This window comes from Akebia trifoliata, chromosome 1, assembly GCF_017979445.1.
Source record: "Akebia trifoliata isolate Shusen 1 chromosome 1, ASM1797944v1, whole genome shotgun sequence".
Lineage (NCBI taxonomy): Eukaryota > Viridiplantae > Streptophyta > Magnoliopsida > Ranunculales > Lardizabalaceae > Akebia > Akebia trifoliata.
The window spans coordinates 28892412-28907480 of NC_141375.1; the positions used below are offsets into that span (position 1 = coordinate 28892412).

Sequence of the window (15069 nt, forward strand, 5' to 3'; positions counted from 1 at the left end):
TATTTTTCATCCTTCTCTTCTTTTTCGATGCTGGGTTTTCGTTGTGGTGGTGGTTGTTGCTGTTGTTTCTTTGCAGAATTGCTTTTCAGTGAATGGATGAAAATAGACAAATAGGTGATTAATTATGTTTCCAGCTTAAATCCAATGACTAAAACTTAAGAGTATAACTTGATATTTTTGAATCTTTTATATATTCCAATATCTTGGAAATTAGTGTTGGATTATTTTTTTCTTTGCAAAAGTAAGTGGTAATCAGTGAATCATCTTTTACTTTCTTCTTCTATTGCGTACAAAATCTGGTGTTATCTCATTTTATCAATTTGGTGTTGCATAGGTGCTATTACCCAATTCAGTTAAGGACATAATCGTAGCTGGTACATTTCTACCTTCTAGTTGAGTGGTTGTATGTCAGGGGGAATTCTTCATTTTGCCAAGCGGTAGCCATCTAAGGGAAGACAGAATAGGACTTTCCACGGTATGAAAGGATTTCCACAAGATATTCGTCCTTAACGTTATAGATTTCTTATTCTATGATGGGAAAATGGAGTCTTAGAAGAACTGCGATTTATTGATGTGTGAAAAGTGTTCTAGATCTATAATTTATTTAGTGGCAAGCCGAGCCTTGATAAGCTTCTCATGAATGGTAGGTGAAGTGTTCGAAACGCCACAAAGCAATGAATTCTTTGAGGCCACCCTCCAAAGTCCGGTTGACCCTAGATTCAAACAATTGGACATAGGAATTTCTGAGGGGGTGGTGTGTGTGACCGTGGGATTAGTCTCACTCGAAGAGTGGGGTTACCCACGATAAGAAGAACAAAAACATAGACATAAACCCAACAGTCAAATTTAGCAAAAATAAATAAACCCAACACTCAAATACATCAAATGATCTTACACACTAACGATTAAAAGCATTTGTTTTGTCCATTATAAGAAGTTGGGAAGTTAACATTGTGTTTGATTTCGCTAGTAATCATTTGAGAAGATGTTGATGAAATAAATTTCTAAGATCCAACAATTAAGACCAGCAATTTCTCACCTTTCTTGAGTAGAGGTGGATAAATAGGATAATGCATGGAATCACAGGAAGGAGCTTCGAAGGCACACACATTCAATTTTATTCCAGATGGATACATCGTTTACATGGTATTTTCTAGAATATTTTCTGATAATTGTACCCACCTTTCATAGGCTGCGGAGCCTTTAATTGGGTATATCCCTTGTGGTCATTAGGATTAAAAATGTTAGATGCGCCATGTAACGTAATTGTGAATGAAAATAGGGTCTAAAATAAGATGCCATCTAAAAAGTTGTTGTTTTAATTAATCTTTTAATCATAATTCTGTCATATATTGTTCAAGGAGAGTGTTGGGTTTAATGATAGAAAATCACCATTCTTTTGTTTCTTAGGTTCACTTATGTGGGGTATTTTCCTTGTCATTAACTTATGGGAAACAAAATGGGGCTCTAGATGATTGTTAGTGGCCATAAAAGGGGGTTTCTCTAAAAGGGGAATTTCTCTTTGGTAGAAAGAGTGAGAAAACATTGAATCTCTATGGGGTATTTATCTTCTCTTGTGAAATTTAGATGCTCAAGGTTTTTTAGGGTGATATTCACATTGTAGTCACGAGTTTGTGACAATAGGAGTGTGATTGATGTAGAAATTTGGTGGATTTCACCGGAGAGTTGGAGGTAAGTATAAACATCTATTATTGTAATTTTTTCCGTAAGTATTGAATTTCTATTTATCTACTTGCCTATGGATATAAACTCATTATGAGTGAATCACATATTTCTTGTGGTGTTGTGTTCATTTTTCTATTTTCTTTATTATTACTTGCATTTGCTTTAAAACATATTCTTGGGGTTTGATTGTTGAAATTGATTATTTTGATGTTAGAAAAGATTAAATTCAATAATCGTGTTTCTATATGTTACTTTTTTCCTATGTTTTTACTTAGTTGGGACACTTTTTTTTTCCTTTAGAAATAATGTTTTTGAATGTAGTATCATTACTCAATATTAGGAATGTTATGTGTCCAATTAGATTGTCTATTATAATTCAATGAATTAAAGAAAATAGGTAAAATGAACTTAAGAGACTAAAATTTTGGAGTTCTTATGCAACAGTACTTTAAACAAAACTAAGGTCCGTTTTAGACCTATTTCTTAAAAATAATGATTTTCTAACTAGAAAGTCTTCACTCGGCTGAGATGGCACAGAACATAACCATGGATCTTTTTCCTCGGGATACATGACTGCACATCTTTTATGGAGATGTACAGTTGTGTATTCCAAGGAAAATGATCAATGATTCCATGTCACGAACAAATCAGCCGAGTGAAGACTTTCTAATACTATTTTGACAATGGTAAAATGGGGTCTTAGAAGAATAAGAAAGTTAAAATCTTGAGATTTTAAGACGTAAAAAAATCATCAGACTGTACTTGTACCCCTCATAGATGAGTTTGTTGATGGATTGCGTACAAAATGGCCTCCAAGATACAACAAATTAGCAAATGTGAGAATTTGCAAGCAATAATATTGAGAATTCTCCCCTTCGAATTTTCTTATGTTGCATATGTAGTCACCAAAATTTAATAGTTTGAGAAAATTAGAACAGTTTATAGAGTTGTTTAAAATTCAGCGATTTGACCTATTTACCAATATATAGAGATTGAAGGGATTTGTAAGTGTCTTTAACAAAAAGGGACATGACTCTCTACAAACAACTAAATATTTGCACCTTTTCCAAAAAATTATTTAATCAAAATAAATTTTATAATTCTAAAATCCTGACATTCCATCCATCGTTCATCTCTCAAGGAATACTTAGGAATTTTCTTTGAACATTTTATTTTTAAATGTGGTAGGGTTATAATTTCGATCCAATAGTTGTGGTCTAAATTACTTGAGACCGGATCCTCTATAGTCCATTTTCTCTGTAGTTCTTGTTCGACAATTCATAGCACATCACATTTAACAAAAGCAACAACATTGTCATTTCGGCTCATGGTTTAGATTAGATTTGAATAATAAAAAAATCCCCTAATCAAGTGTTTGAAAATGGAGAATGTACAAACTTCTAAATTTAAACGATTAGATGTAACCGTCTTGATGATGTGGCACACCCGTCAACCATTTAAAATAACTACAAAGAAAACGTGTTACAAAGGATCTACTCCCGTTTAAACCCACTTTTTACTAAACAATTTCTTGTAAAGTGAACCCATTTGTACCACCTTTCATAAGTTGTGGGGCCTTAAATTAGGAAAATCCAATTGCGTCCCTAGAGGTTATAGGATAAAAATATTTCATGGCCACGTAACCTAAATGCCAATGAAAATGATACCCAAAGATGCCTTCTAAAACATTATTTTTTAGTCAATCTTTTAATTATAATTTTTATCCCATATTGGTTGTGGAAAGAACTCTTGCAATTCTTAAATGCCAACTCTACAAGCCTTAGGGAAAATCAGGGTGATAAAAAGGATGATGATAATGATACACCCTCTCGCCATGTCCGCATTTGGTTTGGGTCATAGGACGTGATTAAGATGTGTCTACATGTTGCTTTTATGTAACAAGAAATATTTTTTTTCGTCAAAAGTTCAATTAAATTTTAGAGTCATGATAATTTGTTTCAGTCCTTCTTTGTACACTCCCATCACAGGACCTTAGATCCTTTGCTTCGGGATACACAAGGAAAAGATTTATACTCCTATAACTGTCAGGTCAAGAAACATCTAAAAAAAAGTGCGTCAGATTATCATTAGTCTAGCCTTAATGATCTTTATTCATATCCGTCTATTTGAATTCCATCATGTGCAAAATAATGTTTGCTAAAATACCCACAATTTTTTACCATTGGACGGTTACATTCCTTGTGGTGTGATGGTGGGAACATGTCACATTCTCATTAAGTAGCCATTGGCCATCAAGATGTATAAAATTATTCTCCTTTTCTCCCTGTAATCATACCAAAAAAACACAATAACTTTCCAAAAATCGTCTTTCTCAATTCTTTACTTAGTGTGGCTAAAATTTCTTTTCTTAGTTTAATTATATTTATTTGGGGCACACACCATCACTGAGTTCATAGGTCCGACATTCGATATTTGTTGGCTGAAAAAAAAAAAGGATTAATCGTTGAATGCTGAAAAGTAATTGCTACATCCTAACAACATCATCTCAAAGAGTGCAGGGGAAAATCTGACCCGAAGGACAACGAGAAACGCTTGTGTCTCGATTCAAATCAAACTGATAAGTTCAACTCTGCTTCTAGTTTTTATTTACAAAGTTTATATATTACCTGGTCGATTGATTCGTACTGTTGGACAAGGAACTCTACAAATTTGTTGGAGATTAGATTTAGAGATGAAAAGGTGTATTCTGAAGTATGAAGGAATCCCCATCTCTAGACAAACCCTAATCTTCAATGGCCAAATCAAGTTTGACGATTGTGACACTGAGTTCTACGAAGTCCTACGATGGTCTCGTTTCAAACTCCAAGTTACTCATTAATCTGAAAACCCAATGATAACCGTTGAAGCTGTGCAAGTATCCAGTGCTAAAATCCAGATTATATCTGAACCTGAGGAGTACCTCGTCGAGGATTTTATTACAGTTCCAAAGGTTGAACCAACAATAGAATTTTCCGATTCCATTTGATGAGTATAGTTTTGCCTGCAATCAATCCTTCGTGTGGCAATAAAGGTGATACTATAGAGATCATGGCTGGATTCCTATCGGGACAATTGATAGAATATTTCTATTATGTTTTCTTCCTTATGTATGGTGTTGTTTTTCCTTTAAAAATAATGTTTGTAGCTTTATTTATTGCTCAATATTAGTAAAATTAAGTGTTCAAATAAATTGTATTATAATTTAATGAATTAAAGCAAATATGTCTCAATTATTGATGAATTTTTTACACCTTAGATTATGGGATCCATTTGATTACACATTCTTTTGTACCTGATCCCAAATCAACTAGATTTATTTGATAATAAGGCATCTCTTTGGAAACAAGTTTTAGTCGAAAACATTTATGAAAATCTTACTGATTTTGGATTATAAAGTCTTTATTAAGAAGACCGCAACAAATACAACTTGGCCCTATTTTTTGGGCTCCTAATTGCTCTACATATAACTAATTATTGTAGAAGATTCCGGGTATGTCGAAGTGGGCCTCACATGTATGATCTATATTTTAAAATCGAATGGGCACAAGAGTATTTGCTACAAAAGTTTTCACACAAACAATAAAATACGTAAATATTACAAATCCGATTATATAACTTGACCAAGAAATATTATCAGTTTCTGCATTTTCTTTTTAAGAAAACTCTCTCATGCTTTATCTCTTCACGTATTTTGGTGCCATGATATTAGGCAAAGAGATACTAACCATTGGATTTGGGCTATCAATGGTTCAGATCATATCTGCAATCTGATCCATTTCAATTGATAACTTTGGATCAAGATCAAGGGTTTTCTTAGTCGTGTGAGAATTTGCAAGCAACAATCTTGAGAATCCTCCTTATGAATTTTCTTACAAAACATATGTAATCTTCATTTAATAGTTTTAGAAAATTAGAACACTTTATTAAATTGTTGAAAATTTACTGATGTAGTCTATTTACCAATCCTATTTATAGAGATTGAAGGAATTTGTAAGTGTCTTTTACAAAAAGGGAAATGACTCTACAAATAACCAATTTTTTGCACATTTTCAAAAAATTTATTTAATAAAATATATTTTAAAATTTTAAAATCCCAACATTCTATCCATCGGTCATCTGAAATCACCTCGACCCGTTTTCCACCAAATTGTGGGTAGGGATCCGATTACTAAATTAGGGACTTTTAGGGAATAAGGAGTCGCCACCTAGTTTATGTCTAGGAACCAAAAATAACTCCAAAAATGGATCGAGTCGGTCCACGGATCAGAGAAATTGGTAAGAGGTCAGATTACGGGTTTCGGAAGGTGTTAGGTACCGAACCCGTCCGATCGAGATGATCAGTCTCTACTACGATCCAAACTGTCTTACAGTCAACGGGTAGAGACTAAAGTCAAGATTATGGTCCAATCATCGTCACCATCATCATTAAATCATATCAAATGTGCTAAACGAATCTCAAGGCCAATATTGTCCCAAATCTCATGCGATTTCTCGAATTACGCAATCCAATAAAAATATTTGAAAAAGCCTTAATTTCCTTATGCTCCAAAGTCCACGTGGCAACATTTCAATTACAAATCCGAAAATGTGAACATTTTCCAAATCGACTAAAATAGGAATTTGTGAAAACTTTCTAAAATGAAAAATTGGGAATATAAAGCTTCTAATTTGGGAATTCATAAAATTTCTAAATTAAAAATTAGAAATTTTCTAAATTGGGAGATTAAAATTAGAAATGGGAGAAAAAAAAAAAGACTTTTCAAATTAGAGAATTATCAAAATTGGATTTCCCAAATTAACAATTTACAAATATCAATTTTCCAACAATAGAAAATCATGATTTTAAGAAAATCACCAAATCAACGAAAAATCCATAAATCCCCAAGATTAGCAAGTTGTGAATTTTCAAGAATTCATTTTTGTCACGTGAACACAAATCAGCGAGTCGACTCATTGACCACAATAAATTTCCGTACCTCAATGTCCACCAAAATCGGTGAGTTAACTCACATGTCCATTTTGATAAATCAAGTCTGAAATTCCAATGTACATAGAAATCAGCGAATTAACTCACATGAAATATTAAAAAGAAAATCGATTTTACCCATATGAGCATACAAATCAGTGAGTCGATCCATTAATATTTTGGAAAATCAAGGATCGTTTTTAGTGCCACGTGCACAAAAATCAATGTATCAATTTATTGGCAAAAACTTTGCCACAAGATAATTTCACTGTCTCCGTACTCACGAAAATTCAATGAGTCGACTCACTGTCTTTAAAAAAAATCAATTTGATTGGTCATATACTTATATAAAATTACTTTTATAAAGTAAGAATAGCCAATTTTGTATTAATTTTTCATCAAGACAAAAAATGGGTCAACTTGGTCATCACTTTCACGTTAAAATTCCATCTTTAGTCAATGAGGGCAATGAACTCTAAAATAGCCGATGTTTGTTGCTGAATATTCGGGTCTCCACGTCATCCCTGCAACAGTCAATGGATTAATACTTGCATCATAGTAGTAAACAAAAGAAACGATGCATTACCTTTTATTTGGCTGATTGAGTTAACCCGTTAATCTAATGGGGCTGCCGAGATTCCTTCAGAGTTTGAGGATTTGCAAGAGATCAGATAGAGGCTCGACTAAGACAACATCTGAGAGAGAAGCCTCATCGTCGATATGAAGCTTTATGAAGAGGAAGTGGGCTATCTTGGACTGGTTTTGGGACTTGTTATGGGGATGTAATGACGCTGTTCTTGAACCAAGGTTGGGGCTACTGCAAGGACAAGTTTTAGGACTTGTTATGGGGCTGTAATGGTGTTGTATTTGGACCAAGATTGAGACTGTTAATGGAGGCTGCTAGAGGACGTGTGGGGGCGGCTAATGGAGGCTGCTAGAGGGCGTGTGGGGGCTGTTAATGGAGGCTGTTATGACGAAGAAGAAGAGGGCTGAGAGAGAGGGTGTTTGGGGCTGCCGTTGGGGCTGTTAATGGAAGGTGAAGTTGCTGGTTTTTATGGAGAAGAAGATGGGAAAATAAGGGAGAAGAAGATGGGGCAGCAAGAGAGAAGAATGAGTAGAGGTTGATGGTTTTTATGGAGAAGAAGATGGGAAAATAAGGGAGAAGAAGATGGGGCAGCAAGAGAGAAGAATGAGTAGAGGGGAAAGAGAGAGAACATAGATGAACGTGATGAAGAGAGGAAGTCAGTGAGGGAGTTGAGAGAGCAACCACGTTTTAGCCCATTGGGCAGCCCCTACGTTGGAGAAGAAGAAGTTTTTCTTTTTTGTATTTTTTTTTTTCTTTCTTTTTCTTCTTCTTTTTTCCTTTAGTTATCCTCCAAAAAAACGTCAGCTCTTTCCTCTTTTGTCTGTCAACCCCTTTCTTTTTTTTCCAAAAGAAAAGCCTCTCTCCTCGAGAGTACGTATGGCTCTTTTATAGAGAAAGTGTTTCTATTTTTTTTATCCTCCATTTTTTCTCTTTCTTTTATTTGATTTGATTTGATTTTTTTTATTCTTGCTAACTTTGTTGACCGAACCTAGGAAGGTAGAGATTTTACTTCTAATTTTTGAGCTTCTTAGAGGGGGTGATCTCACGCATCGCATAGGTTTGTAGTTTAAGTTCATCGGTTGGATTGATTCGTTGGCTAGTTTTTTTTAATTTCAATTTGAACGTTGATTGGTTGATTTGGATTTTAATTTCAAGTTGATCGGTTGATTTAATTTGAATCTTGATTAGTCAATTTTATTTTTGGTTGGTTGATTGCTTTTAATTTACATGTTGATTGGTTAATTAGAGTTTTGAATTGATCAATTGAGATTGAATTTTGATTTTTTAATTTGTGGATTGGTTTTAGTTGGGTTTTGATAGAATTTTAATTCGGATTGGTTAATTGATCTTTAATTTGATTTTAAAATTTATTTTTGATTTAATTTTAAATTTTAATTTAATTTTGATTATTCGAGGTTTTTATTGAAGTCTTTTTAATTCTTTAATTGTGTTTTCCTAAGCGTCAATGTTTCTAAGAGTCAGACATCGAGGGGCGTTACGGTCATTTTGCGATTTTTCATAAATTTATCCGATTTCATCGATTTGGGCCCCGTTAGACTCGAAATCATATTCTAAGTGCAATGGAGGTACTTTCGAAGTCTTCCGGAGGTTCGAAATTTATGAGGGGCATTTTCGTCATTTTTTTAATTTTTGTCCATTTTGGTGAATTTTGGCGTGAAATTTCTTTCAGTCGCAACGTGATTATTTCTAAGTCTCGAGGTCATATTTCCCTAGCGTAGTGAGGTTTCTAAGTTATCCAAATGTGTAGCGAACGTAAGCGTACGTACTTGCTAAGTCGGGTGGAAAGTGTAGTGATCCTAATCGTGCGTAATTCTATGTCGCGTGGCCAAGAGAAAAAAGGGGATAGAATTAGAAGACAAAAGAAAATTGGAAGGAGGCTTCTCTCAAGCTTTCGAGTTCTTTGTGCTCATCATTAGGAATCCACAACAACCGAGTGACGGACCGTCAAGTCAGGCGGATGCAAAAATGGGGTGTCTACACATCTCTCAAGGATTATAGAGGAATTTTCTTTGAATATCTTATTTTTAAACGTGGTATGGTCATAAATTGGTTCTAATAGTTGTAGTCCAAATTACTTGGGAGCGGATCCTCTGTAGCTTTTGTTCTATAATTCATAGTATATCACATTTGACAAAAGCAACAACACCATCATCTCAACTCATGGTTTAGGTCAAATTGGAAAGGAATTTTTTTTTTTTTTTAATTCCTCTAATCAAGTATTTGAAAATGGATAGCGGAATGTTACGCTTTTACAGAGGAAGAACAATATAGCATAAAGAAAAATAAAGCACAATGAAGAGAAATGCTTTTCTACTATTATTGAATTCATCAATCAATAGCCTTTATATAAACAAATATACCAACGAAAAATCACCGCAGCAGATACTTGACTACTAACACCTATCGACTAGGCAACAACCTGCCACTTTTGCAACAATAAAAAAAAAAACTCAACAAAGTGCTTAAAAACTAGGATAATACAACAGGCAATTAAATAATCAAATAAAAAAACAACTTTAACTAATTCAACATGGAGAAACTTTTAAATTTAAACAGTTAGATGTAACCATCTTAAGGATGTGCCACACCCCTCAACCATCTAAAATAGTTACAGGAGAAACGGGCTACAAAGGATGGGAGTATATCCTCTGTAGCCCATTTCTCCTATAGCCCTTGTTGTACAGTCCATAGAACACCACATTGAAGAAAAATAACAACACAACCTTCTTGGTTTCAAGATTTAGATTAGATTTGAAAAAAAGAAAATTATCAAGAATTTTTTTTTTTTTTTTTTTTTTTTTTTTTTGCCTTAATCAAGTGTTTGAAAATGGATTGTCGCTAAGCTCCTTTTTTAGACGATTGGATGAAATCATCTTGATGATGCGGCACACCCTCAAATGGTGATATGGGCTATAGAGGACTACAAGAGAATCACGATTTGCTCCCAAATAACTTGTGGTAGGTTTTCTCGACCTATAACTCTTTGTATCTTCTTAACTTTTTTTTTTAGTATACTCCTTTCATTTTTAATTAGAAAAAAAATGTCATCAATGAAAATTTACAAGAAAATTACCCATTTGTACCCATCTTTTACTATAAATTTTCTCATAATGGACCCATTTGCATCACTTTTCAAAGGTTGTGGGGCCTTCAATTGGGAAATCCAATTGGGTCAATTATCTCTAGAGATATATGTTGGGTTATGTCTTTTATTCTCAATATATGAAGAGTTGTCATGAATTCAACCTGGATCTTTTGATGATCCGCTAACGACATGTATGACCCGTTTAAGTCCTTAGACACAGACCTCAGCCAAAATATTGTAGCCATTTGGTTTGGACTTGGATCTAACCCGTTTACTCAATTTGTAACGCTAATTATATAAACGGTAAGAGATGATATCCTAAAAGGGTTAGAGAGAGATATATTATAAGCAGAGGAATTATAAACCTGTTCTTCTTTGGTTATCATAGTGAAATCGTCATTTTCGCCCGTGGATATAGGTCGATGCTTTGACTAAACCACGTATATCTTGTGTCTTGTGATATTATTTGTGGTCTTGTTGATTTATACTTCGGATTTGAGATTTATTTCTAAATATATAGAATTAAAAATATGTCATGGCCACATAACCTAAACGTGATTGAAAACAAAACAATGAGAGCAAGTTAACATTGTCCAATATTTTTTTTCCTATAATACCCTTCCTTGTTTTGTCTTTTAGTGAAAAAGATAGGGTATTTAGTTTTTTACATAATAAATATATTTACTATGTTACCATTTATTGCCAAAGCATTTATTACCAAAAAAAATATTTAATTCAAAATACTTAAATACTCATAACATTTATTATTTAAACAAGCATTTATTATGCAAAAGACTACTAATACACATTTGTCTTTTTCACTAAAAGATAAAATAGGAAAGGATATTATTAAAAAATAAATATGGTGGACAATACTAACGTCCTCATGAAGTATTAGACGTTAGTATTCCTTATATATATTTTTATAATGGATTGAAAATTTTGAACCTTATATAAGGTTAAGGTTCTAGTCCTTATTTTTTCAGATGGGTTGTGTTAACGATGCCTATTAACAATCTTAATACAAGTCTTTGACTTAGAAAATTTTTTAAGAAAGCACTTCCTTACTGAGGGTCATTGAGCTCAACTAGATTACCAAATTGGCAATCCGAAACAAACAGGCACGGAACCAAGTTTTTTGGTCAATGAGGGTAAAGTACAAACAATTGTTGACTAATACTATGTGAAAATAGGTTAAATTTAACGCCAAGATTCGTCAAATTTGACCCATCACAACAAATAATGGTTGGCCAACAATCTCCATAAGAGTGAGAGAAGATTCTTACTAAAACCATAGATGTTAGGATTTATAAAAAAACAAATGTGGCTTAGGCTTGATATTTGAAAATTTTATTATCTTCAAGATTAAATTTTCAAGAATAGGAAAAGATTTTTAGGGAGTTAAAACTGATGGATTTTGGAAAGAGACTTAAGAACATCATTTTTATATTCCTCAAGTTTGTTTGTTTTTTTTAATTTATTTATGGAATTTTTGTGAATTTATCCAAATTAACTAAAATTTAATTTGCTCCGAATAATTATCAAATCTAAACTTTGTTTCTATGTTTCTAGATACTAAATAACGGTTGACAGTCAAAACATGAGAGATTAAATCACTTTTTTATATAAAAAATTTTAAATTTTTGTAGTCTTACAAGGGTATGTATTGATGAGTATAAAAAATTAGAGGCTAGTCACTTATTTTTATTTTTTTTAAAGTTCAATGGGGCTATAGCCCCACTCGCCCCCATATAACTCTACCACTAGAAACCCTTGTAAGCAATCTTCCCTTTAATTTTTGAAAAATATTCATGAATTTTTCATTTTTTTTTTCCAATGAAAGTATTACTCTCCGGATTATTGAACTATTCTGAATAATTCACGGATTTTAAGTTTGAAAAGAATAAAACATATTTTTTACAAATTTTTATAAAACTCAGTGAATACTACTTTAACTTGTTGTATGTTGCAAAGTATAAACTTCTAAATTGTGACGTATAACAGAAGTGGACTTTGAAACAACTATGCTTCAAAATTTTGGAGGAATCCACTTTTTTACAAGAAAAATATCCTTTTTATCTTTAAAAAAAATAATGACACATTTCTTTACATTTATTTGATATTACACCTTAATTTTTCAAATTGATAATTTGTCTATTGACTTTGGTCTTCTTTTAAAAAATCAATGGAACCATAACCTCAATGTCCTCATTATAACCACCATCATTATTACCATGACCTTCTCTATTACCATTAATTAACATCACCAATTTCATCATCACCATCACTATCATCGGGCTGAATATTTGGTTTCTGAAATTTTTGAATGAAATGGATAATATACATATGAAGCATATGCCGCATATTTTTCATTTATTAAATTTTTATCGAATTTCAGACCGGATTTTTACAATCCAAAATCGAACACAAGTCAAATTTTCACCAATCAAAATTTTTGCCATATTCCGAATTGGTAAGAAGGCTGGGAACAACAAGACCCCTAGATTTCATTGAAAAACTGAGTGACAAAAGAAATTAAAAAATAAAATAAAATTGGGCTTTATCCATGGTTGTGAAAATGGATGGCTATTGCCTACTAAAATTTAAATTTAACGAGGAACAATGATGTTTTAATATTTTTTTTTCTTTGAAAAAATGCTCATAATTTTGTCCTCTACTATATCCTCGTACCATCCGATCATGTTTTTGCATACGACAAGGTAAGCTCAACGACCCTTAGTAAGACTTTAAATCTTACTAAGTTAGTAAGGCTAGCGTTACTCAAACTTTTAACAGCAAATCTTGTAACGAATCTCAACAACCCAATCAAGAGCTAGCGAAAAATCCGGTTCGTAGAAAATGTCTAGGTTAGACGTATTCTTCATCCTCACCATCTCAATCAGATAGAAAAACCCTAAGTCCTTAACCAGCTCTCCACAACAAATATTTCTAGACGTCACCTTCATCATCTTCAGCATCAATGGATGTCACCTTTTTTGAAAGCTCAACAGGGCGGGAATTCACCATTGAAGTGTGGTTCTTCTCTACAGTTCTAGAGTTGAAAGAGTACGTTCAAAAATACCAAGGGATCCCTGTCTCTAGACAAACCCTAATCTTCAACAACCAGATCATGCTCGACGATCGCGATACCGAGTTCTACGAAATCCTTCAAGGGTCTCGAATCCAGCTCCAGATTTCACCTGAACCTGAAAAATCCATACCCATAACAAAGATGGAACCATCATCATCAACATTATCGACAAAAGTTCAACTTCTTATAAAAATTCCAATGTCAAAAAGGCAGATTTCTCTTGGGATGGATGTGACGGATACCGTTGGTCGGCTGAAGGAGAAGATTCATGAAGTTGAGGGTCTTCCAATTAATCGGCTTGTACTTGTTTTCAATGGTGCCGAACTAGTGGATCATCGTCGATCTCTAGGGGATTACTTGATATCCAATTTCTCTGAAGTTAATGTCATCATCATGCCTTTCCCTCCGGCAACAACGTCTGTATCTATGGGTTCGAAGAAATTGAAGGTTATGGTGTTGCTAAAGTGTGGAACTCAGAAGATTCAAGTTGAGGTGAATGCTTCGGATAAAGTGGGAGAGTTAAGGAAGGAGCTTCAAAGGTTGCAGCAACACATTAACTTTCATCTTCCAACTGATGGATACTTCTTTATCTACAAACAGAATGTGATGGATGATGATCACTCGTATCGTTGGCATGATGTCAAGCAAGGTGATACTATAGAGATCTTCAATGGGAGCGTAACTGGCGGATCATAGTATTTTTCATCCTTCTCTTCTTTTTCGATGCTAGGGTTTTCGTTGTGGTGGTTGTTGTTGCTGTTGTTTCTTTGCAGAATTGCTTTTCAATGAATGGATGAAAATAGACAAATAGGTGATTAATTATGTTTCCAGCTTAAATCCAATGACTAAAACTTAAGAGTATAACTTGATATTTTTGAATCTTTTATATATTCCAATATCTTGGAAATTAGTGTTGGATTATTTTTTTCTTTGCAAAAGTAAGTGGTAATCAGTGAATCATCTTTTACTTTCTTTTTCTATTGCGTACAAAATCTGGTGTTATCTCATTTTATCAATTTGGTGTTGCATAGGTGCTATTATCCAATTCATTTAAGGATATAATCGTAGCTGGTACATTTCTACCTTCTAGTTGAGTGGTTGTATGTCGGGGAATTCTTCATTTTGCCAAGCGGTAGCCATCTAAGGGAAGACAGAATAGGACTTTCCACGGTATGAAAGGATTTCCACAAGATATTCGTCCTTAACATTATAGATTTCTTATTCTATGATGGGAAAATGGAGTCTTAGAAGAATAAGGAAGTTAGATTTTAGGACTTCGAGGTGCAAAAATATCACTATCTGTAAGACTTTATTTTTTCCCCCACCGAGAAGAGTTTGACGATGGGATTGCATACAAAATAGCCTCAGTATGTAACAGTCCCAAGGGGTTGGCCTAGTGGCAAGCTGAACCTTGATAAGCTCAAGTGTTTGAAATTCTATGAAACAATAAATTCCTTGGGGCCACACTCCAGGGTCCAATTGACCCTCGACTCAACTAGTTGCATGTAGGTCTTTCAAGGGGGTGGTGTGTGTGTCCGTTAGGTTAAAGAGTGGGGATACCCACAATAAGCAATATATATATATATAACAAAACCGCGGTGAGAATTTGTAATCAACAATCTTGAGAATTCTCC

General features: G+C 33.7%; 1 protein-coding gene across 1 annotated transcript; it reads left to right on the forward strand.

Annotated features, from left to right (window-relative positions):
* Positions 1 to 13220: 13220 nt before the first annotated feature.
* On the forward strand, positions 13221 to 14289 carry LOC147411515 (ubiquitin-like protein-NEDD8-like protein RUB3). The gene has a single exon (XM_086453457.1). The coding sequence runs from the start codon at positions 13325 to 13327 to the stop codon at positions 14129 to 14131; it is 807 nt and encodes a 268-aa protein (XP_086309583.1). The 5' UTR covers positions 13221 to 13324; the 3' UTR covers positions 14132 to 14289.
* Positions 14290 to 15069: the final 780 nt, after the last annotated feature.